Source organism: Pristis pectinata, chromosome 11 (genome assembly GCF_009764475.1).
Source record: "Pristis pectinata isolate sPriPec2 chromosome 11, sPriPec2.1.pri, whole genome shotgun sequence".
NCBI lineage: Eukaryota > Metazoa > Chordata > Chondrichthyes > Rhinopristiformes > Pristidae > Pristis > Pristis pectinata.
In genome coordinates, this window is record NC_067415.1 from 43,916,085 (window position 1) to 43,942,995 (window position 26,911).

Here is a 26,911-nt window from a genome sequence, read left to right on the forward strand (position 1 = left end):
AGCCAATTATATTAAACAGTGAGCGCGCGAGGTTCGTGCTAAACAGTGAGCGCGCGAGGTTCGTGCTAAACAGTGAGCGCGCGAGGTTCGTGCTAAACAGTGAGCGCGCGAGGTTCGTGCTAAACAGTGAGCGCGTGAATCTTAGACTCCCCAATTGAAATGGGTGCAGTAGCATTGTTTAAGTGTGTGACAAGGACTGTATAAATTAATATCTGCCCCTCTGTATTGTGCAGACTTCCGATAAAGACTCTCATGCAGAGTCAGAGGAGAATTCTCCCTGGCAGTGTACTGCTAATAAACGCGTTTTAACAGAATTAATCCGTGGCACTGTGTGATTTTGCAGCAGGCAGGAGTGGGAACTTAAAATTGAGATAACACAGTGAGGTGTTTATATACAGCCTTGGCATTCCTTGGATGGAATTTGGGGAGAGCAAGAGGTTTCACTACTGAACATTATCCATTGACGTCTGCTAGAAAGTGTGCAAAGCTCATCTGCCTGCAAAACCAGAAAGTTATTTCAACCGAGTCACGTTCCAGGTTCTGCACTGCTTTTAATTGCTGCCATCAATTTTCTACAATTGGTTGAGTCTGATTGGCTTCCCTAAAAAACCTCAATGTGCACTTCACTTGAGCGCAGTCTGAGATTGATGCCAAGGTCCACCAAAATCCTCAAACTAAAATAACTGGAACATGTGCCCTTGAATCTTACAATTAATAGTTTCTTAAAATTCTCACAAGATCAAAACCATAACATAGTACAGCACTTTTTATTTGGATGAAAGTGGAAGCAGCAAATACCTTGCTCTCAAGCTCCCACCGGCAAACTGCTTGATGACAATCCCTACAATAAGCAGCAACTTGGGCAAGCTGGCAAATGGTAAGAAACAATCATTGGGAGAAATTTGGCAGCTAAGCAGTACATCATGTTCTCCTTTCGCTATCATTTATATAATACTGAATTGTGATCACCGAGATATAGGCACCAGGAAGCATGACCTTCTTCCACAAGCCAGTGGATATTGAGCAAATGAAATACAATTCATGTTAGCCCTTAGTGAGCTACATCTACCCATATATACATTTAAAACAAAAGTTTGGTAATATCATAACCATTCACGATTGTTATTAGTCCTTACCCTCGTTTCACCTTTGTGAAGTCAAAAGCAACCTGCCTGTAGGAAACCGCCTTTTCATTAAGGTATCTACTATAGCGCCGGATGAATGTAGACATGTCATAACCTTAAACACAAGAACACAATGTTATGAAATAAAATCATACCCAATGCAAAATATTTACTTATTTGACTATTATTTATAAACAAGTGCCAAATATTTAGGTGGAAGTTTCTCTGTCCATACAATAAATTGGAGATCAGCAGCTGAAGTCAGTCTTCAGCCAGCAACACTAAATACACAATAAAGGCAGCAATGAATAATACATTCTCTTTCTGAAATGAACTTCAAAAGGACAAAAAAGTTTGGAATTGAGTCTCATGTACAACACCACATTACGTGTTAAGTGATTGCAACAGAGAAGAGGATTATTGGTGCAAATCCCAGGAAACAAATAATCCAAGTGGATTAATTCTAGTATAATCTAATTACCCAAATAGTCATCTTTCAGATAATACACTTAAAATCAGCAGAGCAAGACTCCATTAAAGTATTCAGCATCTTCAAAGCATGAACAATAGTCCTTGATCAATCTACACTTAGGAATCCCACATGATTTACCTTTCAATCTTTACCCCAAGAAACCCACTGAAACTTAAAGCCTCAGAACTTTCTGGTTGTGCAACCCATCTGGACGTGCCCCACTGAAAATCCAGAATCTTAATATGACTTTATTCATTGAGAAAGAGTATACAAAAAGGGTCACACTAACAAATGCTTGCTTTATATCAAAAATTATTCGGAAAAGTCATGAGGAAATGTGGCTGAACCACCATTTATCAGTAGCCTGACAAATTTCAAAATAAATTATCAATACCAGTGATCAATACTTCACAAAAGTAGTGAACTCATCCGAAACAGAATACTAAGGAAACATCATTTGCAGTGAAATTGCAAATCCACAACTTGAGAATAATGGACTGTAAGTATGTGTGTTGATAAAAAACGTTATTTTCCAAGAAATTTAACAAACTGTATCTGATGCACATTGGAAAAACAACCATGTGGAAAAGCAGGTTTCCTTGCCACCACAACATTCACATCTCCCTACTGGCAGAATTTCCTTGCAGACCAGAGAGCAAGCTTGTGTCTAACACCTGAACTCAAAGAAATAGCTCCCTAGTAACAATTGTGATTGGTGTGTAGGTCAGACTTCTATTTCGAAACAATTACTAATACTGGTGCTGAATTTTTAGATCAGTTGTGTATTTACTTTCTTTAAGTACTACTGTAGCAGGCTTACCTGAAGCTACAAACAATACTGTCTCTACATTTGGGGAGTATTATCCATCATTCCCTGTGCAACCTCAAATGACAAATCGACATTATTCTCCTCCAACCAATTTAGATTTAGAACAATACAGGCCCTTCAGCCCACAATGTTGTGCCGACCTTGAAGCCACACCTAAGACTATCGACCCCTTCCTCCCACATATCCCTCTATTTTAAATTCCTCCATATGTTTATCTAACAATCTCTTGAACTTGACCAACGTATCAGCCTCCACCACCACCCCAGGCAGTGCATTCCATGCGCCAACCACTCTCTGGGTGAAAAACCTCCCTCTGATATCTCCCTTGAACTTCCCACCCATTACCTTAAAGCCATGCCCTCTTGTATTGAGCATCGGTGCCCAGGGAAAGAGGCGCTGGCTGCCCACTCTATCTATTCCTCTTAATATTTTGTAACCCTCTATCATGTCACCCCTCATCCTCCTTCTCTCCAAAGACTAAAGCCCTAGCCCCCTTAGTCTCTCCTCACAATCCATACTCTCTAAACCAGACAGCATTCTGGTAAATCTCCTCCGCACCCTTTCCAACGCTTCCACATCCTTCCTATAGTGAGGCGACCAGAACTGGACACAGTATTCTAAGTATGGTCTAACCAGAGTTTTGAGGAGCTGCATCATTACTTCGCGGCTCTTAAGCTCGATCCCATGACTTATGAAAGCTAACATCCCATAAGCTTTCTTAACTACCCTATCCACCTGTGAAGCAACTTTCAGTGATCTGTGGATATGAACCCCCAGATCCCTCTGCTCTTCCACACTCCCCAGAATCCTGCCATTAACCTTGTACTCCGCCTTGGAGTTTGTCCTTCCAAAGTGTACCACCTCACACTTCTCCGGATTGAACTCCATCTACCACTTCTCAGCCCAGCTCTGCATCCTATCAATATCCCTCTGTAAGCTTCGACAGCCCTCCACACTATCCACAACACCACCGATCTTTGTGTCATCTGCAAACTTGCTAACCCACCCTTCCACCCCCTCATCTGTCATTAATAAATATCACAAAAAGTAGGAGGTCCCAGAACTGATTCCTGTGGGACACCACTAGTCACAGCCCTCTAATCTGAATGCACTCCATCCACCACAACCCTCTGCTTTCTACAGGCAAGCCAATTCTGAACCCACACGGCCAAGCCTCCCTGGATCCCTTGGCCTCTGACCTTCTGAAGAAGCCTACCATATGGAACATTGTCAAACACCTTACTAAAATCCATGTAGACCACATCTACTCCACTACCTTCATTAATCTTCCTGGTTGTTATTCAGCTTTGTTTTTTTAAAATCCCTTTGCTTAGTTCCATTCTTGGTTGTTTCACTGCAGCCCAAAACCTTTCCTGCAATGAATTAATCTTCCTTCAATGAACTAATTACCTAAAGAATCCCAAAGAATCTGTCTTTGTCTCTTTCTCAAATACAGTGAATCCCCATGTTACAGCAGTTCAGGTAATGAAAAATTGCCCTTATGGAATTTGCAAATCACTACCAAATAACTTGAGGTACAGAATTTATGGTTAAAAAAATAAACAAAACATCAGGAGGCCACCTAAGGATTTGCTTTAGAAACTGACAAGGCAGTCTCTTCTATTGATACTTCAACAACGATATTTATCAAACAACGTAACATCCATTTCTAGTTAATTAGAACAACTATCCTCTCTCTTTTGTAGTCAGAAATCCTTTGCCTATAGACTGCACAACCACAGGAGCATTATAGTTGCAAGAATAACTTGCTGTAGGATTGCATCTCCACATACAACATGGGATTCAATGGGAAAAATTGGTTCGCTTTATGGAAAAGCATGATATATATGGTTTTCTAGAAATGCAAGCCCTCTGTAATTATACACGGTAACCCCTGAACACAACACAGCAAGGGTAGTTAATAGTGTGTGGGTGAGGAAGCAAGATAATAATTACTAAATCCACAATGGATTAAATAAAGGCATTGTATTGGTTGCATGCATGTGAATGATGAATCATTTAATCCGAGAACTTTGCGCTTCAACAGTACAAAAAAAAATATTCTTGTACGATTACATAATTTGCCAAAATTAGACAACTAAAGAAAAATCAAATATTTCTGCACAATAACATTCTAGCTTAATTGAAACTAGAAACTGATGGTTGAATTAAGAGACTATTATTCTGATAATGTATTCCTACCATTGCATTCATATCTTAAAGCACAACACATCATCTTGATTTTACTATAATCCTTTAACTATACATCTCTCCCGAAGGGAATTTCTCTCAAGTTTAATATCACCCCCCAGATATCTTAACATTCTAACTTACATTTAACAACAGAAATTATATATACAATTACAGTGCCACCAGTTAAAGAAAGACCTAATATCCATATTCTTCAAGAGCTAAATGATATTAAGTAAATTAGTCTCACCACCAGGGCTCACACTGCAAGTTTCTCTTATTATCTAAGTTTTGCCAAAACATCTTACCTGGACGTTGATAAGAAATGTAACATACTTCACAACTGCAACATTATATGGTAATTTTAATTATAATTTGAACAGGAGCCAAAATTACTCTGGGGTAGGAGCATCTGTCACTTCAGAGAAATAACAACCAAAGTTGGAATCCACTTTGGACTGTTATTTTTTTCCCCCCACTCTGTTTAAATCAAACACACCAAGAGTAACACTCTGATAACCCACTAGCTGATTATTCGGAGAAAAGAGACTGCAGGTGCAGGAATATGGAGCAACAATCTGCTGGAGGAACTCAGTCCTAATGCAGGGTTTTCACCTGAAATGGCGACAATTCCTCACCGACCCTCCCCTACCATACAGATGCTGCTCAACCCACTGAGTTCCTCCAGCAGACTGCTTGTTGCAGCTGATTATTCAAATTCAGATGATTTGGCATATGGATCACCAGATGTTGGCCACGCTCTTTTCCCAGGGCCCTGGTTCCCACGTTCCCTTTGAACATACCTGGTTCACCACAGAAGTTATAATAATATAATAACATTTAAAAAGTTAATTAATAGCATTGAGATATTGATAGAAATAACATCTAATGTTCTAGAAAATCTGCCAATCCAGCACCAAAGTCCAGTGTGCCAGATTATCAGAGTTTTATTGCATACTGTTGCTTACAAATAATACAGAAAAAAATTTGTCAATTTTGAAGTGAAATTCACTCACCCTGCAATCCACTTTTATCTAAAAAATTGTTCAAGTTGAACAAGGTGTTTCTTGAAGCTAGGTACTGGATGAAACGCTAAACAAATAAAAAAAAATGCCTACATTAATAATTTTCTCCAAACAGAGCCATACATAAAAAAGGCTTTTCATATTATTACAAGTTTAAGAGTTATGAAATTATTACACGACTTCCCTAAATGTTGTACAAATATCTATACTCACTGCCGGGAGCCTTATCTATTCACAATCTATATTTACTCCTTAAATTAAAAGGACTGAATATGTTACACAAATTTTATAATACAATTAAAAGTAGAAAAGCAAGTAGAGGAGTTGGGAAAAGGATATAAATAAGCAGACTAAAATCTAGAGGACAGAGAATAAATGAGGTGAAGGTAACAGTATTTACTTTGGTGGGAAAAACAGAAAAGCAAAAGTGATGGTTAAATAGAGAAACTATTGCTGTACACAGATCCAGGTGATGTACAGGGTGATGTATAGGAAACACTGCATTAGCATGCAGACACAGGCAGCCCCCACATAAATTCCTCAAGAAGAAGAGGAAATTTTATTCTGTATCCTAACTTTTTGGGTAGCAATTTGTGAATTCTCTAAGTGCAAATTTCCACTACCTGAATGGCGAAAATGCAGAGTGGGGTCATCTGTATAGCAATTAACTCAGAAGGCAAAATGATTGCAATGTAAAAGTAGGGAAAACTTGCCACAATTGTACAAGCAGCTGGTGACAACACTCCTGCAGTATAGCATATAGTTTCAGTCCCTTTATTCAAGAGATGATATATTGACATTGGAGATATTTCAGAAAAAGTTTGAGGTTGAGCAGCTCTAGCAAAAATACATTTCCCCCATATAGGGCTGATGTGCTTTCTACAAAAAGTAACACCTTCAAATAAAATTCATGAGTTGTACTGTGCTTTGTAATGTCTCAGACATGAAAGGCACTATATTTGCCAGGATGAGAAGAGAAATGTGCAAGAAATAAACATTTCCAGCGTACAATGCTTCTGATGTTTCATGAGTCAAGAATAGCCTGGATGTTTTAATTACACAACTTAAGAAAACAGGAATTAAAAACAGAAGAAGATTTCACCATATATTCATTGTCTTATTTCCTAAAAATCTTGCCTCATTTCCATAAACCATCATTTGATGGGTTGTGATGAGAGACTTGAATACCACCACCCAGCTGCTGTTAGTAGTTCTTTCAAAAAGGCTATCCGCCAGCTGAGGTATGTTTACATTCATTTCATTTGTACACTGAATCAGATCTGTAAAAGAACAGAACAGTTAGTGAAGAGCATCTCAAAGCAAAATTCTGTAACATTAACGCCAAACATTGTACACACCTAATGCATTTCGATAGGTTTAAGATTAGAACGTAGAACAGTACAGTACAGAAACAGGCCTTCGGCCCATGACGTTGTACTGAACTAATTAAACTAGTAATTAAACATCCAACTAACCTAATCCCTTCTGCCTACACAAGGTTCATATCCCTCCATATTTATGTGCCTATCCAAGAGCATCTTGAATGCCTCCATCATATTTGCTTCCACTACCACCCCTGGCAGCACATTCCAGGCACCCACCACTGTGTAAAGAAAAACTTGCCCCACATATCTCCTTTGAACTTACCCCTCTTATCTTAAATGCATGCCCTCGATTATTAGACACTTCAACCCTGGGAAAAAGATAACAGCTGCTTATTCTATCTATGCCTCTCAACCTTTCAAACTTCCATAAGGTCTCCCCTCAGCCTCCACCACTCCATTGAGAGAACAACTCAAGTTTGTCCAGCCTCTCCTCATAGCACATGCCCTATAATCCAGGCAGCATCCTGGTAAACCTCATGCACCCTCCCCAAAGCCTCCACATCCTTCCTATAATGGGGCAACCAGAATTGAATGCAATATTCTAGAGGTGGCCTAACCAGAGTTTTATAAAGCTGCAATACAACTTCCTGATTCTTGAACTCAGTGCTTCAACCAATGAAGGCAAGCATGCTATACGCCTTCTTTACCACCCTACCAACCTGTGCAGCCACATTCAGGTAGCTATGAAATTATCCATAATCACAATGCCATATTGAAATCAAATTCACAATGAAATGCATACTTGCTTAAGCCAGTTATTTTCAAGCTCCAAATGAAAAATTCTCTTTTAAAATTGGTTATGGTCCAAAAACCAATTTGTTACTACCTTTAAGGAATAAGCTATTCATTACAAAATCCAAGGAGAGCAGATTTAGCTACAAAATTTCAAATTGCCCCAGTTGACAATAACTTTCTCAATGGTTACTGAAATCACCTAAACTCACTGACTGATCTGTGTTGTTTACCAACATTTATGCATCTAACTGCAAAGTGTCAACTTTGAATTGAGAACTTTAGCTTAAAAACATGCAAGCACTAAACCAAAGCAGAAATGCAGCTTCTGGGCAGTGAGAATTGAATGATCTTTTAAATAAAAGCAATAGAACACTGACCAGGCCCTTCAGCCCACCGTGTCTGTGCTGACCATGATGCCAATCTAAACAAACACCATCTGCCTGCACATGGTCCATGTCCCTCTATTCCCTGCCTGTTCATATGTCTGCCCAAATGCCTCTTAAATACCACTATTGTATCTGCTTCTGTCACCCCCACTAGCAGCACCTGCCACTCCATAAAAAAAGACACAAATCTCCTTTAAACTTTTCCCCTCTCAGGTTAAAGCTATTCCCTCTTGCATTTTACCTTTTCCTCCTCCAAAATATTCTATTTACCTTTTCTGTGCCTCTGATAACTCATATACTTTTAGCATTTGGCCCCTCAGCCTCCGACACTCCAGCCAAAACAATCCAAGTTTGTTCAACCTCTCCTTATAGCTAATACACTCCAATCCAGGCAATATCCTAGTAAACCTCTTCTGCACCTTTGCCAAAGCCTCCACATCTTTATCATAGTGTGGTGACCAGATCCATACACAATATTCCAAATGTGGCCTAACCAAATTTTTATACAGCTGCAACATGACTTCCCAATTTTTATATTCAATACCACAACTGATCAAGGCAAGCATGCCGTATGCCAACTTTATTACCCCATCATGTGTTGCCACTTTCAGGGAGCTATGGACTTGCACCCAAGATCCCCCTGTTCATCAATGTTCCTATGGATTCTGCCATTTACTATATACTTTCTTCTTGCATTTAACTTCCCTGCACAAAGGCATGCTAACTATCCTTAATAAATCTATAAGTTTCCAAATGCGAGTAAATCCTGCCCCAAAGAATCTTCTCCAATAATTTCCATGCCACTGATGCAAGGCTTACTGGCCTATAATTTCCTGGATTATCCCTGTTGTCCTGCTTGAACAAAGAAACATTGGCCATTCTCCAGTCTTCTGGGACCTCACAGTGGTTAAAGAGGATACAAAGATCTGTGAAGGCACTGGCAATCTCCTCCCTCAGATTCCTGGAATAGATCCCATTGGGCCCTGGGGACTTATCCACTTAGCTTTTCCAAGAGACCCAACACCACCTTCTTCTTAATATCAACATGCCCTAGAGTATCAACATACACGCCCGATTTCATCATCCATGTCCTTGGTGAATACTGATGCAAAGTACTCAAAAGGACCTCACCCACTTCTTCTGGCTCCATGCACAAATTCCCTTCTTTGTCCTCAAGTGGTCCTACCCTTTTCTTAGATACCCTCTTGCTCCCAATACATGTAAAAAAAAGTGTCTTGGGATTCTCCTTAATCCTAGTTGCAAGGACATTTCATGGCTCCTTTTAGGTCTCCCAATACCATTTAATTTATCCCGTTTCCTTTATTTTCCTCATGAGCCTTGTCTAATTTCAGTTTCTTAAACATTACATATGCTTCTTTTTGACTATATTTACAACATCTCTCATCATCCAAGATTCCTGAGCTTTGCCATCCTTATCTTTCATTCTGACAGGAACATGCTGATCCCAAATTCTAGCCAGCTGGCCTATAAAAGACTTGTACAACAGATGTGGACTTACCCCTAAAGGGCCAGTCTCAATCTACTCTCCACAGTTCCTACTTAATATTGTTGTAATTAGCCTTCCCACAATTTAGAATTCCCCTCCACCAAGGTCCAATCTTATTCTTATCCATAACTATCTGAAAACTTATGGAATTGTGATCACTCTTCCCAAAATGCTCTCCCACTGAAACTTCAATCACCTGCCCAGGCTCATTCTGCAGGCCTACAGTGCAACTACAGAACAGTGATTGCACCGTTCTTATTCCTGAGCTCTACCCATAAGGCCTCACTGGATGAGCCCTCCAAGATGTCCTCTCTATGTGCAACCATGACATACTTTAAAAGTAGCATTACACATTCTCAAAGACAATGTATACAAAAAAAAGGGAGCACTGCAATAATAGAATTGGAATTGGTTTATTACTGTCACATGTACTGAGATACAGAGAATAACTTTTGCATGCCATCCATACAGATCATTTCAAAACAAGTACAAGGGAAAAAGCAATAAGAATGCAGAATATAGTGTTAAAGTTACTGAAAAAATGCAGTGCAGGCAGACAATAAGGTGCAAGGCCATGACGAGGTAGATTCTGAGGTCAAGAGCTCATCTGAAACGTAAAGCAGATTGGTTCAACAGTCTTGTAACAGTGGCACAGAAGCGGTCCTTGAGCCTGGTGGTGAGTGTTTTCAAGATTTTGTATCCTCTGCGCAATAGAAGCAGGAAGGAGAGAGAACATCTGGGGTGGGAGGGTTCTTAGATTATGTAGAGCACTACACCACAGAAACAGGCCATTCGGTCCATCCAGTCTGTGCCAACCTGATCTACTGCCTAGTCCCATCTACCTGCACCTGGACCATAGTCCTCCAGACCTCTCTCTTCCATGCATCTATCCAAACTTCTCTTAAATGTTATAACTGAACTGCAGCCACCATTTCCACTGGCACCTCATTCCACACTCACTCCACCTTCTGAGTGTAGTTCCCCCTTAAATATTTCACCTTTCACCCTAAACCTATGACCTCTAGTTCTAATCTCACCCAACCTGAGGGGAAAAAGCCTGCATGCATTCACCCTATCTATACCCCTCAATTTTGTATATCTCTATGAGATCTCCCCTCATTCTCCTGCGCTCCAGGGAATAAAAATCCTAACCTATTCAACCTTTCCCTATAACTCAAGTCCTCAAATCCCAGCAACAAGCGTGAAAATTTTCTCTGCACTCTTTCAAGCTTATTGACATCTTTCCTGTAGGTAGGCGAGCAGAACTGCACACTATACTCCAAATTCAGCCCCACTAACGTCCCGCACAACCTCAACACAACATCCCAACTCCTGCACTCAATGCCCTGATCCATGAAGGCCAATGTGCCAAAAGCTCTCTTCACGACCCCATCTACCTGTGACGCCACTCTCAGGGAACCATGGACCCACATTCCCAGGTCCCTTCGTTCTACTGCACACCTCAGAGCCCTACCATTCACTGTAAGTCTTACCCTGGTTTGTCATCCCAAAGCGCATCACCTCACACTCGTCCGCATTAAATTCCATCAGCCATTTTTCAGCCCATTTTCCCAGCTGGTCAAGATCACGCTGCAAGCTTTAATAGCCTTCCTCACTGTCCACTGCACCCCCAATCTTGGTGTCATCCACAAATTTGCTAATGTTGACTGCTTTTCCAAGGCAGCAAGAAGTGTTGAGAGTCCACGGAGGGGAGGCTAGTTTTCACCATGGCCCAAGCAGTATCCTCAACTCTGCTATTTTGTGCAGACCTGTGCAGAGCAGTTGCCATACCTAGCTGTGATGCATCAGGATAGAATGCTTTCAATGGTACATCTATATTAAAAAAATTGCTGAGGGTCAATGGGGACATGCCAAATTTCCTTAGCCTTCTGAGGAAGTAGAGGCACCGGTGAGCTTTCTTGGCCAGTAGTGTCTATGTAGTTGGACTAGGATAATCTATTGGCAATGCTTACACCTAGGTACTTAAAGCTCTCAACCATCTCCACCTCAGCACCATTGATACATAGATGGGTGTGCTCTGCCCTACTTTCTGAAGTCAAGCACCAGCTCTTTTGTTTTGCTGACATTGAAAGGTTGTTGTCATGACACCATGCCACTAGGCTCTCTATCTCCTTCCTGAAGGAGAACTCGAGCAAAATGACACAAGAGATTCAGCAAAGATTGTCGCATTGCTTCCTACGAAAAAGGACCAAACTTTTGACTTAAATCTGCTCCTCCCCCTTGCAACTAACTCCAAAGAAAAATGCTGCCCATGATATACAATTCAGGGACATAAGCATACTAAATATGGTCAACTATTTTGTTCTACAGCCCAAATATATGCAAAGAAAAAAATTTGCACAAACACACTTGAAATCACCCAGTTTTGGGCCCCAGGAGGAATAAATGTACAGTACGCATGTATTTGTACTTCAATGTTCTCTCTGCCAAATGCTCTAAATTCACTGGAAGGGTACAGAAACCCAACATCAACATCCTTGTTCAGGCCAATATCCCCCGCACTGAGACCAAGTTTCTCTGTCAGCTCTGCTGGGTTGGCCATCTCACTTGCATGTCCAACACCAGTCTCCCTAAACAGACACTTCATTCCATTTCACGAGATGAAATCACCAGGTGGATAGAGAAGACACCTCTGCTCAAGGCTTCCTTGAGGATATGCAACATCCCCTCTGACTCTTTGGAACCTTTAGCCCATGACTCAACATGGTAAACAAGCATTCAGGCTGGCATTGAGAAGAGACCAAAGAAGCCCTGTATGACCATTAGAAGGAGTTACTACCTCACAAACTACTCAGCTGTCTGCTCCATCAGCCACTGCCTGCCCCCATTTGCGGGGGAGTCGACAGTTTCATTAGAGACACAGAGATTGCAGATGCTGAAAGCTGGAGCAAAAAAAAAAGAACAGCTAGAAGACTCAACATGTCAAGCAGCATCTATGGAGACAAGAGGATGGTTGACATTTTGAATTGAGACCTTGTATCAGAACGAGTGTAGAGAGAAGATTGCCAGTATAGAGGTGATAAGGAGGGGTGAGACAGGGGCTGATAGGTGACAGGTGGAATCAGGCAAGGGATGATGTGCAGATGGAACCAAGTGCAGGGAGGCAAGAGGAGAGGGTAAAGGTAGAGACAGAGGGTGGTGGGTGACAGATGGAACAAGATGAAAGAAAAAAAAGGGAAGAATGGGAGCCATTTCAGCCTCCATCTCAAGCTTCCTGCTCCCCTTTCTGGGAGCATCTGCTACCCCTTCATCTTCCCATTTTCCCCCTTCTGCTTCCAACTATCACCCACCAGCCTGTCTCTAAACTCCCCACCTTGCTCCACTTGCCCATCATCCCCCACCTCACCTAATTGCACCCATCACCTACCAGCCCTGCCTCACCCCTCCCTCTCATCTCTTTATACTAGCTATCTTCTCTCTACATTTAGTCCTAATGCTGGGTCTCGGCTCTAAACGCTAACTATCCCTGTCTCCATAGATGCTGCTTGACCTGCTGAGTTCCTCCAACAGTTTTTTTTTGCTACAGCTTCATTGGTCTCATTAGCCAGCTCACAATGCACAAAATTGCAAATCATCCTCATTATGTGGGACTGCTTCAGAAGAATTTTTCTTCCAGCAGAGTATCAAAGCAAACTCTGACAAGTCAGAATAGGGGTACAAAGTGTTGAGCAAGTAAAATACAGGAAAGTAAATAGTTTTTTTTAAATAAAGTTATGAAATTCTCAGCTTTCCCCAATGACTTTTCCCCCAATGTAATTTCCTCCAAACAACTAAACCTGGCCAGGATGGAAACTTGTTTTCTATCAGTGACACCCATTGTGCTCCCCAACTTGTACTCTGTTGCATTGACCAATAGCAGGATGCAAGTTAAATAAACAGGTAACACTTCAAACCTATTTTGTTTTTGTAATGCTAAAAAAGCAATTCTACCCCACTCCAACTCTCCTTTCTCTGGACTCTGGCCTCCAGTGCAACTCTTTCCTCTTCCCCCAAAATTTGTAGCTTTCCAATATGTCCTGAAAGACATGAAAGGTTCTATACAAGGATGGTGTACAAATCCAAGTTGCCGTTGTGGTTATCAATTTGTGGTAACATATGAAAACTTCCTATAACTTCATTCGCACATGATGCCAACCCAAAGGAGATGCTACAAAGATGGCTCAAGGAATTGGTCACAGCAGTATTTTTAAAGAAGCAGAATTGTTCAGGGTGTGTTTTCAGAAACTTGTCTAAATAGCTGAAGATAAACCTTCCAAATGATGGAACAAATTGAATGGAATAACCAAGAAACCAAACAGAAATATGTAGATTTTAGTGATGATCAATTATAGAGAACACTGAAGTATCAACACAAGATCCACGCATCTTGAGAATAAATGTTGAATACAAGGCACAGGAGGTACCTGAAAGAAATAAAAGTCAGCACAACCAGAGTAATGGATGAATGAAACTTGAAGCATTGTATTTTGAGAGATGTGGAAGAGCTTATATTTAATAAGGATGGCGTTTGAGAAGAACTGCCAAAATAGCATTAGAAAAGTTAAGTCAGAGTAGCCAATGCAGAGATGGGATTTTTAAAATCTAGGTACAGACAGAATCTATAAGAAATTTGTAGTCTTCATGAAGGACCAGAGCACAGCTGAAGAGTCAAACAGAATCCCAAGAACTGAGCAATCTGAGACAGTGAATTGCAGAAATGGAATTAATGGAATGGATGTATGGATATGTGCACTGGAGCTTAAGGAGAAAATGAAGACAACGGCCAAATAAATAAATGAAGTAAACTGAAAGGCAGAAGTGTAACTGACAGAACAGGTAGTGGTCGCGTCAAGAAGATAACAATGGTGTGCTAAAATAGATGCCACTACTCATGATTATCTGCTTATGATCAGAAGTGGCAGCTTCAAACTGGACATTGGAGGACAATGACAGAAGGACAATGGTTTGGAGAACTGTATTTAAGGCTGCAGAGAAGTAATAGTGTACAAGCAATACTTCACTATTACCACGGCACAGTTAGAGAATGCCACCTCTAGTCTGAAAAGCAGAGATAAGATTTTTTTTGTTGAGGAAGATGGTAAATAGCTTCGGAAGTATCTGAAAAGGGGAAATCATTTACAATGACAAATTATTTTAATTTCCTATAGTGACAGAGGAAATAGTGGTTGAGACTCAAGATTCAACTTGTTTGTGACCATCAGAATACAAACAATTTCAAACTGTCCACTGGGAAGCAGAGTATTTTAAATCAGAGCTACAAAATTCCACCAAAACACTAATCTTCCACATCAGTACTTGCTTTTACATCTTGTAAATATAGAATTGTTAAAAAACCAATTGGAATCAATCCTCCACACTAGTGTGATACCACTCACATATGCCATTATTTATTTCACAAACTGTATAGCTTAAAAGGTTTCACACCTACCTTCATTCTCCTTTCTCATAAATGGCTGTGGGAGAACAAAGTTAAGACAAACATTTCCCCATTTATTTCCTTAAGCAGAAACAGCTCCTCAAGCAGATTGAAGACAATCAAAATCATGAGGGGCATAGACAGGATGAATGCACAGAGTCTTTCTCCCCCCCCCAGGGTTGGGGAAATCAAGAACTAGAGGGCATAGGTTTAAGGTGAAAAGGGAGGGAGATTTAATAGAAACCTGAGAGGCAACCTGAGATTATTAGGAGGGTGATGAAAACTAAACAAATCTAATTATAGCTCAGTTGATGAAGGTACAGAAGATAAGCTGGAAATCTCTTCATTTGGCTGGCAACAGCAGCAAAGGTACATCAGCAAGGGAGATAAGCCAATCAGAATTCCTGGTGAAAGAGTAAATGTCAAACAAGAACAGGATCAGTCTCAATGTTACCTCCCCTCCATTTACCTTAGTGGTTCAAGCTCAGATACGAACAATATTCCTCAGCCCTTCCACTGCCTCCCCTCCCCCCAACACCACATATGCTGTTGAAAGAGGGGGTGTCAGAAAGAAGGAGAATACAAACTTCATACAGCAAGAATGTTACAGAAAAAGATCTTTCCAGAAGGAAATGAGCTTCAAATATGTTTTCCTTAATGAATTTTTGGCCTTTAACCACTAAAACACTGGAAGCTCTCTTAACAACATTGTTCTTTTATTAAACTATTCCAAGGCACTTTACAGAAATGGCAGACAAAATGCAACAGCATGCAAGGAGATAAGGTAAAAAGAAACAAACTGCTAGAGGAACTCAGCAGGTTAGGCAGCATCTGTGGAGGCAGAGAGATAGGCGACATTTCAGGTCAAGACCGAGTCAGGACTGAGAGTGTAACGGGGAGAAAGGCACTATAAAGAGGCGAGGGAGAGGGGTAAGGCAGGAAATAGGTGGGACCAGGTTTTGTTTTTAAAAAAAACTTTTCACACTATTTTCACCCAAGTTTGGCAAGGGGTGCAAGTTGGTTGTAATAGTGGAAATGGTTGTGAATGTCAAATCCCACAAACTGATTATAAAAATACTAAAATGATTAAATTTGATCCTTTATCCCTGCCCCTAAGGAAGCACCACACACAAATTTAGGCATAATGTACTCTTAAGCAGGGAAAATAACTTTGAAGAAATCAATCCTTCAAAAGGAAATTCATTACTGGGTGGCATTTGCTTAAAGAACTCTCAAGATCAGCTGTTTCAGTTCAAGTTTGAAGTGTACCTTTAAGTTACATGAAAATTATTAGATTTACAACTTGAAACTATTCTACGCCTTTAATTTAAAGGTCTGCAAGTGCTTCACAGACCCAAAATGGAAACAGGCAACTAAAAGGACAAAATGAGTATTTAAGAAAGGTCATTAAAAGGAGGAAGCTGTGGATATGGAAAAAATTCAGAAGGAACTTCCAAAGCCTGTGGCTTAAATCGAGTGACAGTAGAGCTGCCAATTTAAGAGAGAGACAGAGATGTGCATTCAAAGCCCAAAAGGAGCTCTAGATGGTGATAGGTCTGAAAAAGATTACAGAAATACCAAGCAATCCATGAGAAAGGAGGGAAAAATGTTTTAAACTGCAAAGCCCGAGGAATCAAGTGTCAGCCTAGACTGGCGAAGCGAATGATGATGGGGTTAGTATAGGACGAGTCAAAAAAAGAGCAGAATTTGGCCAAATTGTGGGCTTAGAGTATTGAATAGGAAGCGATCCAGGAAAATAACTGTGATAAGTCAAACATTTGAAAATGGAGGTAAAAAATAAATGTGCTAAGGTGAGCCAGAGGCAGAACTATTATGGAAGTGGCAGGAGACAGCCTTAAATTTTGATTGTAAGCTTAACTTGTAGGATCCCAAAGTCTCAAACAATTTACAACAGAACTCTGCTTGTCCATCAAGCTCAGGACTTTGGTAATGACAGATTGGCAGATTTTCTGGACTGTTAGGACATTAATAGTAATAATATCTAACACATTTTACATAGTTGAATAGCAAGTTCTCCTGCAAACCCATTAAGTTTCAAGGGAGTACAGCAGCCAGGACCCCCAGTGGTGAAAGGGAATACAGAATCAGCATGCAGTGAACCAGAGCCAAACCATCAGGATTTCCTAATAGAAGAATAGCAGAGTAACCGAGTTTTACTGCAGATCAACTTGAGACTGTGGACATTGAATAGGGTGGAGCTGTGCAGCAAGAATATAGAATTTATATTAAATCTCATCTTTGGTCCTTGCTGTTCCCAGTGGTTAGCCAGAGGAAACTATAGTTCATGCCATACATGTAGAAACAATGAAGGGATTAAGAGATGATGGGATAGGTTCTAATAAAAGGTTATCACCCAGAACATTAACACTGTTTCTCTCACCACAAATGCTTCCTAATCTGCTCAGCATCTCCAGCAGTTTGTTGCTTTTAATTTGATTTTCAACATCTGTAATTTATGCTGAACAAACAGGAGAGGTTGAAATGGGTGTCCATCAGTAACATGCAGAAGCTGACCCTGTGATTCTAAATGCAATAATTGCCCTTGGAAACACACTGGATGAGGAAAAGGAGCAGGTATGGCTCCCAGGGCGATTCCCAAGGTATTGATGCACAGGCTAAAAGAATCCACTAGTGGAGGTATAGCAGCCATGATGGATAGTAGCAGTGGGACTAATTCCATTGAGCTCGTCAGAGGTATAAGGGCATGAGAAGAAAACAATCTCAACAACTGTGCAAAGACTGCAGAAGGTCAGAAATAAAAAGCAACACTGCATGATTCATCACTTATAGAATTAGTAATTTTGATAATTGTTGTTGTGATGCTGTGGGGAGGTAGAAATCAGATTGAATGGATTCAAATGAGTTGTAGGAAAAATGACAATAGATATTGACGGTGGTGGAGCTACAACATACTGTCAAACACAGGAGAAGAAGCTGTTAGACACAAGGATAATTTGAAAATACAAGGATATTGAGTCAGAGCTTTATGGAATGATTTACAGTGCCAATAGCGCTACCAGCAGTCCTGCATTGTATAGGACTTTTCACATCTAAAAGGTTATCTATCCAGTATGTTACCTATGCTGGACACATCATATCCTGCAAAATCAGTGTGGTAGTAAGGCCAAGAATCCCCAACACAGGAAAATAAAAAGGAGTGAGCACTGATTCGTCACTCAGCTTACCCTAACATCCTGCAAAAGGACTGCAACAACAGGCCTAGGCCAGAATTTGACTGCACTTGCTGTCTACAGTTGGCAGGTCTTTTGCTGGCACTAATTGCAATATTATAAAGTTCTTTTAAAGAGCTATTACAGGCACATTGGGTTGTAAGATTTTTAAAATTGGAATCTCTGCCCAGCCTCCCTCCCAGATTTCAGTCTTGTTAGAGACGGGTGTATATATGAATTAAGACATGGCTAGATAAAGCTGACGCCGAAAAAGGACAGTGGATTTTGAGGGCGGAAGGGGAGGAAATACATTCAACTTTCTAATGGGGGAATGTTTTCTTTCTGTGATTGAAGTATAAACAACTAGTCATTTTTATAAACAATCTTAAATTAACATTAATGCAATACTCTGGAGTGTGTTACTTTTGGAGCCAAATGGTTAGACATCAGGAACAGGTCCTGCATCATACTTTCTTTCTCTTCTTACACTCATTTAATATGAAGGGTAACACCTACAGGAGACAGTGTGACACATTGAGCCTGGTGCCTCCTGGGACATAGCTTACAGTGGAGCTTGTTGTGGCCTGACCCACAAGCCCCTTATTGTTGGAATAAATGGAAGGCAACTTTGTGTGTCAACCAGAATATAGGCCAAGGAGCAAGCAGCCAGTCTCAGAGTGGATAACCATGAGATTCTTGGAGAAAACATGCCCACAGCATTCAAACTACAGACGAAATGCAGACTAAATGTTCCTCTAAGTGTCCTGTCAATTATATTCCTAATGCAGAGAAAACAAGATGTTAAATGAAGGGCAAAGTTCCCACCAAACCATCCCATCAAGCACTAGCAAGTACAAGTGGTTCAATTCAGAGAACAGCTCCATCAAAGCCTCCCAAAGTAATGTTTAGATGCAAAAACAAGGCTCACTCTATGCTGTCCGATTAAACTATCCCAGGGAAAGCACTGCACAAATTAGACCCTGAACAATGGTGGGACTGAGTGTAGGGTGGGTGTCAGCAAAGGTATAGCAAATGAGGGTTGGGAGGAACAGCAGTGGTCGTATTGGCCAAAATATGTTATTTATGTATGTATTATAAGTCCATTGCTGGACTCCATTGCCTCGGACTCCACTAATATTACCGCAGAACTTCAAGTGCTATGCAGAAGTGATCCATGCTGGCTGTATGCAACACATGCACATTTGAAAGTTACAGATGTCACTCCATGTCTATGCACCTCCATGCAAGGCCAAGATCCAAAAGGAACATTGAAGACTGCAATCCAAACCTGTGATTTTACATTACTATTCATTTTCAATGATAAACCATTTAGTGCACAAAAGCATGGCACTACTTAACCCAATTTCTTGCAATGTAGAGAAATCAATTGCTAATTATGCATATCCCACCCACTTGCTGAAAGCAGGCTAGCCCTTCCAGGAGAGAACACCATTGCATTAGTCCCAGTACAACTATATACCACTTCTACATATCATGGACAATTATTCCGGCAGATCACCAAGAAATTGATAGATACACCATTCAGGTTGTTTGGTGGGGAATAATAATTGCACTCTAAGAGACATTAGCAATAGCTCAATTCTCCTGCAAGGCTGGTTCAACTAAACAAGTGTTAAAAACACTTTCCTGATTAACAAACACTGATTACTTATGTGACAAGCATCTGGGTGCAGTGTGATCTTTTATGTTGTGAGATTACACTCCAATAATATTACAATAGAAACCACAAACCAAGATTACTCTCAAGTTAAAGCTTCTTCACCGTGTTTACTCAGGTTTTAACATTCACTTAAAATGGAATACAAAAACAGAAATAGCTACTCAGCCCCTCACACCTGGTGGGCCATTCAATAAGATCATGAATCTGATCTTCTACCACTGTGCCTCTTTCCAGTACTAATCCATGTGTCTCAATTCTCTTACCTTCCAAAAATCTGTCAATCCATCTTGAATGTAAACATCAAATGAGTCTTCGCAGCCCTCTTGCATGGAGAATTCCAAAGATTTACTACTGTCTAGATACAACAATTCCTCATCTCAGTCCTGAATGGCCAAATCCTTATTTTGAGACTGCAAAACCCCAATCAGACATCCCAAGCCAGAGGAAACACTATCCTTGCATCCATCCTTCCAAAATACCATAAGAATGAACCATAGAACAATACAGGCCCTTCGGCCCACCATGTTGTGCCGACCTTCAAACCACACCCAAGACTATCTAACCCCTTCCTCCCACATATCCCTCTCTTATATTCCCCATATGCTCATCTAACAATCTCTTGAACTTGACCAACGTATCAGGTTGTCAGGATCCTGATTGGGTCCACAGGATTCTGTGTAGTACAAGGAGTACAAGGTCAGGAGTGAAACCCATGTCTCTGGCTCTGAGAGGGCAGCATTTTCTATTAGCTGCACCAATGGGATGCCCTTTTTTCCCTTTTGTTTTTTCGAAAAGCTGGCTTAGCTGGAATCTAAATCACTTCTCCCCTTCCCAAATCTACTTAGCGATACATGCCTGATCAAGAAACAAAGTCACTAATGAACTCTTGCAATCAGGTTATAAAGTTCTTGACAACTAGGTACGATCTTTGACTGAGAACCCAAATGGAACTGGTTGAAGCTAAATCAAGCTTTTCCTCATACTAATATTGACATTTCACCAAAGTATTTTTTGGTAGTCGAGTGAAGGTAGCCATGCATTAACAAAAACTGCTGATGGAATTGCAAATGTCAATTTAAAAAACCTGACCTCATTTTCAATTTTAAAAAAACTGACCTCAGAATGCTGTACCTTTCAATGATATAACCTTTCATTCTTCTACACACTAGATAATATGTATACAGTCTGTTTAATTTCCTCTTTGGAAGGATATCCTTGTCCTGGAACCAACTGCACTTCGAAATCCAAGTATATTCTTTCTTGGGTGGGGAGACCAGACCTGTATAAAATATTCCGAGTGTGGTCTCAATAGGGCCCTATTTACTACTACAGGAAGATGCAAGTGAAAGAAAGGCCAACATATCTTTTACCTTCCTAATTGCTTGCTATACCTGCATGTTATCCAACACCAACTGCTGGATCCCCACACAATGCCTCCCTAATAGTCATACTCTGCAGTCCCTCTTGACTAACCAATTATGCAGCAGTTCATGTCAGAGATGTGATGGCTTCTTGGAACAGTGTCTGGGTAGCTTCCCCTTCTTTACCAATATATTGCAATGCCTGAACTTAAGACTCTAGTTCATCAACTCCAAGCCAAAGTTCATTAAGCTACTCATGCTGTAGATGAGGATCTCAGTGGTTTTGAAATCAGCTCCTATACACTACAACTGCAATACATTATAGTCCCACCCTGCCTATCGCAATGATTTGTTTATAAGTCATCAACTGTCTATTGTACTTCTGAATTATAATTATCAAGTTTCTAATATGGCATCAAAATACAAGTTTTAAACATTTTCAGCAGTTTACAGTATAGAGCACAAGTAGGTTAATGCTCAATAGTTTTCCCCAAGTGAAAAACTACATTATGAAACAAAAAACAAACCTAACTGAAGGCACAAGAATATTTAAAATATCCTTGCATAAAATATTAATCTATATTCAAGGATTATTCTAAATTCTATTAACTATCTTTCCAACAATTCAATGGAATACTGGCTACAGTTGTATTATTTAAACCACAAAATGCAACAGCTCCTTTACACTTGCAGTCAGAACGTTAATGTTATAGGTGTGCCATTGGAAAGGAACTTCCAACTTAGCCAAGTCTCATGGGTGCCATTTGCACGTGTCTAAAAAAGTTTAAGAAATTGGGTAACAAAATGCAAGCAACAAACTACTTCCCAGAACATTTTGTAACAACTAGGGACAAATCTTACTACAGGCTTGGCCTGCTTTCTCAAGGTATTACTGTTGATTTGCGTCAGCATAAATTGTGAAAACTGTACTTAGAATCAATAACAGAATACAAGATATTGACCATCTTATCAAGTCGAAAACATCCCATGGCAATACCCAAAGAAAAGGCAACATTAATATAAAAGAAAATCAAATTATCTGGTCATTTATTTAATTGCAATTTGAGAGTTGTAGTTGTGGATAAACTGACTACCTCACTTCAATATATGAAACTGTGATTACATATCAGAAGAATCCTCCATTGGGTGTAAAGTGCTATATTCTTGTATCATGAAAGGACAAGCCCTTAGTTTTGTAATGTTTGCACATTAAAAGGCATATTTTTGATTTAGGCAGGAAAGGAAAAGCAAATAAGATTACATGTACTAACTGGCTCTAATCAAATTCACAAATGATATTCCTTGTAATAGTGACATCTTTCCTCATTGCCTCTGGGCTCTCTGATATGAATGAACATTCTGTATTCCTCCTACACCAACTTTCCTCCAAAGCTTCAGAGATCAAGCATTTGTTTGGCTCAATTCTTTCCTATTCCATTGCACTGAAGAATCTATACTGCTTAGAATGTCATGGCTGCACTGCCCTCTTGGGATTTATCACTGGCCTTTCTAGTTCCTCACTTATACAATGTCCTTATCAAAACAGTCATATACAAACTTCTACACAGATACAGATGACACATTTCTTCCCCTGCCAGACCACTCATCTGACATTCAGTTTGAAGATGGCCCAATTCATCTTCCAACTCAACTCTGGAAATATCACGTGCAACATTTTCAGCTCCTGCCACAGCCTACAAACCCATGCCACCAGCTTCATTATCTTCCCACCCACAATATTAGAAGAACTAGATGGTTTAGAACTTTGCATCCAATCTCATATGCTCAGAAAACCCATGAAAAGAAAATGCTGAACACTCCAGCATCATCTATGGAAAGCAACATTAAAAGGTCATCAGTTCCCAGTTTTATTCAAACTCAAAAAAAGTTAAAGAAGCAAATACAGAACCATAGAAAGAAGAAAGTGAGCTAACAAAAAGCCATCGATGGTGTAGAATTTAGAAGCAATTGACACAAGTCAAAGTCAAAACAAGAAGAAAATGAGACAAATGAACAAACAAAAAAATTCAGGTAGTGTGAATGGGAACACCAGAATCACGATCTACAATTACTGTCTAGAAAAATGTGGGCAGTGTCACAATCTGAGATTGAAATCCCCAGATCAGAGGCCACAAGGTGCTAAACAACCCCAAAATCACTACGCAAAAGATGTATTTCACTGTGTGTTTCGACGTACATGTGACTAATAAAGATCTTATTTAAAAAAGGAAAAAAAGGACACATCATCGTTATAGCTGCAAGTCACACCAAAATAGTAGAGATAGAAAGGACAGCTTGCATAAACCAAGATGACAACCTGTTTAAGGGAACAATATAACAACAGTGAATTTGACAAAAATTGCAAATTCATAGCAGCACAGAAAAACCCAGTGATTTAAAACGTAGAAACAATCCATGAACCAACTACACCAATTTATCAACGAATGCATATACTCAGGAGTGTAAGGTTGACTTAGAATGGAGCAGAGGTAGATGAAACCCCACGCCAGGCCTTTCTGTACAGTGATCTATTTCTCCAGTTGAAAAAGGAAATTGTAACACAAGAACAATTTAACAAACCTAGATAAGCTTCTCAATGACTCCACTTCCAAGTAATTCATTGTATGTTAAGTGTTTTGCAATGACCTTACTATTATGATAAGGCACTAAACATTTGCAAGCTTTTTACTTACTAAAGATAGACTCATTACACAGACCAAGTCACTCCACAACAGTCACAGACTCGTAGGGTAGTAGCTTACTAAATTCCAAAAATACCTTTGCCAAATTGGCTGAGTGAAACTTAATTACCTATCTACTTATATTATGGATTTCCATGCATATGCAAAATACATTCTTTCCTCCCTTCAGATCTCCTTTTATCATGACCAAGATAAACAATGGGCATGCCCTAAAAAATAAACTATACAGTCAACTGCTGGCAATGCACAAGTTTTAGCTTGGTATCTAGCCATTTAATTTGCAATATCTAGTCTGAAGGACTAACTCCTAATGAACTGGCAAACAATACCCATGCACAATTTTTAACTAAAATCCTACATGCAACTTATAGCAGCAACTGCAACATTTGTTCTTGCAGTGGAGTGTGACTATTAACCTTGCCAGTTAACAGTCATATTCCACTGTATTATTCAAACAAAGTTCACAAGTAAATGTCAAAACCAAGTACAAGATGGTTAATAGATTTTGGTGCAAGTTAGTACATGAATAGAGTTTTGGATAACGTCAGGTTCACAAGGGGCAAAACACAATGATGCATTGGAATCACCAAGTCTAGAAATAATAAGACATAGATGAGGGCATCAGCAGCAGACAAACTAAAGAAGGGATGAGGTCAGACAACATTACAGGAGACTAAAATAAACACATTTGATAAGGTGGAAGTGTGGTCTGAAGTTTGTCATGGAGTCATAAGTTACTGCAAGCTGATAAACAATTTCCAACTCAGTCCCAGGCAGAGGAACAGAATTAGTAGCCAAGGAAAGAACTGTGAAAGGGATCAAACATTATGGCTTTGGCCTTTCTGTTCTTCCAGCACTGGATGTCAGAGAAGCATTCCAGTGGCCAGAGTGGAATGTGGAGAGAGAGGTGATGAAGAGTCAATGCTAGGTGGAATCAGCAACGGTTTGCATGCCATTACTTCCTATAAAGCGAAACCTAACAGCATAAATGGCAGCGATGCTTCACTCCCAGGATGAGCTCAATGCCTTTTATGCATGCTTTGAAGTGGAGAATAACACTACACCTATATATTTGCTGATGATGCCACTATAGAGAAAACCAGCTAGGTTAACATTCACATTCCAGAAGAAACCTGGAACAGTCACTTTATGAAATAGGAGTAGAACTCAATAGCTCCAAATCTGGTAACAAATAAGTAAAGCATTTGTTTGCCTTGATATTCAAATTTACATCCCTTGTCCTTAAAGCAGAGATAAAGGGAATAGATGAAGTACAATTTTAGTGGGAACTTACTGAGAGCAATTATTGTGCAGTTGAAGAGGTCAGGGGTATATTTACCTTGACGAAAGTAGGACTAGAGGTTAGCCAACTTGGACAAGTACCATAGATACAAGAGATTCAAAGCTAACAGCATATGAAAGTCATGTTGCCACGGCATTCACTTTAAGCATAAATAGCTGAGGCAGAAACCATCAATATTCAAGATAGATTGTAAAGTGGATTAACAGGGAATTAAGTGACAAGGCAAAAGAGTGGAGAAAACATGATTACAACTTTTCTCACGGAATGCAGATGCCACATGGATTGTTTGGGCTGTCAGGTCTTCGCTCCTCACCCCCTCCCTCTTTTGCAACTTCAATATTTCAATTTATTTCTATATTAATTTGACAGTAAGAAACTTCTGACTTTCCATAAAAAGGCAGTCGTGAGAATTTGATTAACAACAAGTGGAAAACCTTCATTACTAAAAACATTTAAAATCTGGTGAACTTTTTCCCCCCATTCTCCCCAGAAGGAACCTACCACTGCCAAAATTCAATCACTATTTCCAAATAGGAAAAGGATGGGTTCAAAGTGAAATCTTGGGTCTTCAAAATTTCCTTCATCCTTTACAAAGTCAATAATCAATACACATACATTATTGCATTTTGTGGAATGAAAAGCCATCTTCCAGGGCTCACTTGCAGAAGACAGGGATATGCATGCAATTGTTAAGGTATATAAAATCAGGAGGCAAATTATTTGATGCAGACTATTATATAATGTATTCTGAAATAAAACAGATTTAAAAATGTTTCCATGAATTAAATATTAATACATTAAGAAATATCACATGATAAATAGTCTTGTGCTCACAAAGAAAATTTAAAACTTTGAGATACAGCAATCATTTAATTGCAACAATAAAAAAGGGAGAAAGGAAAGAAGGCACTGTAGAGGCCCGTACATGACACTCAAACCGCCATCGGCAGCCGCGCGGGAGCACGTCCTGAACAAACCGCGGGGCGGGCCTTCCAGTGGGAACCTTACGTCACGTCCGCCCGTGGGCCCAAAGGGGCTCTTGGGTACTTTGGCACACGCGCGCTTTGTCTGAGTGAGTAAAGTGTGTTTTGAATTCAACCTCCTCATCTCCGAGTTTTTCTTCGGAAACGGGCCACGTCCGGCTACATTTGGTGACCCGACACTTCCAGACGGCATCTGGAACCCACGACATGCATTCAACGACTCGCACAACACAGTCTCGCTCAAGCTCCCGACTTTCTGGGCCGCTCAGCCCCACGTTTGGTTCGAGCAGGCTGAGGCCCAGTTCAGTCTCAGAGACATTACAGCCGACACCACGCAGTACTACTACGTGGTCAGCGCGCTTGACCAGGACACGGCAGGCTGGGTTATTGACTTCCTGCACCAGCCACCAACGGAAGACAGGTACACTAAGATCAAGGCGCTCCTAATCCATACTTTCGGACTCTCCTGCCGCGAGTGAGCTGCGCAGCTCCTGAACGTGGACAGCCGCAAGCCATCCGAGCTGATAGACGATACGCTGGCACTTATGGACAGCCATAAGCCATGCCTTCTACTCGAACAGTTGTTCCTCAAGCAACTGC

The 26,911-nt window shown here is 40.3% G+C and overlaps 1 protein-coding gene across 36 annotated transcripts in view; it reads right to left on the reverse strand.

Annotated features, from left to right (window-relative positions):
- The window catches only part of picalma (phosphatidylinositol binding clathrin assembly protein a), a 120,558-nt gene that overhangs the window by 78,506 nt on the left and 15,141 nt on the right, over positions 1-26,911 (reverse strand). For 35 of the 36 annotated variants that reach the window (XR_007957113.1, XM_052025606.1, XM_052025605.1 and 32 more), the window contains exons 2-4: positions 6,778-6,920; positions 5,632-5,707; positions 1,137-1,239 (exon numbers count right to left, since the gene is read on the reverse strand). Coding sequence is in view for 35 of the 36 variants with exons in the window: in XM_052025606.1 (XP_051881566.1) it covers positions 1,137-1,239; positions 5,632-5,707; positions 6,778-6,920 (322 nt within the window). In the remaining variant the exon portion in view is untranslated. Of the gene's footprint in view, positions 1-1,136; positions 1,240-5,631; positions 5,708-6,777; positions 6,921-7,287; positions 7,513-26,911 lie in introns of those variants that run through there. The other variant, XM_052025588.1, reaches the window with a different exon arrangement.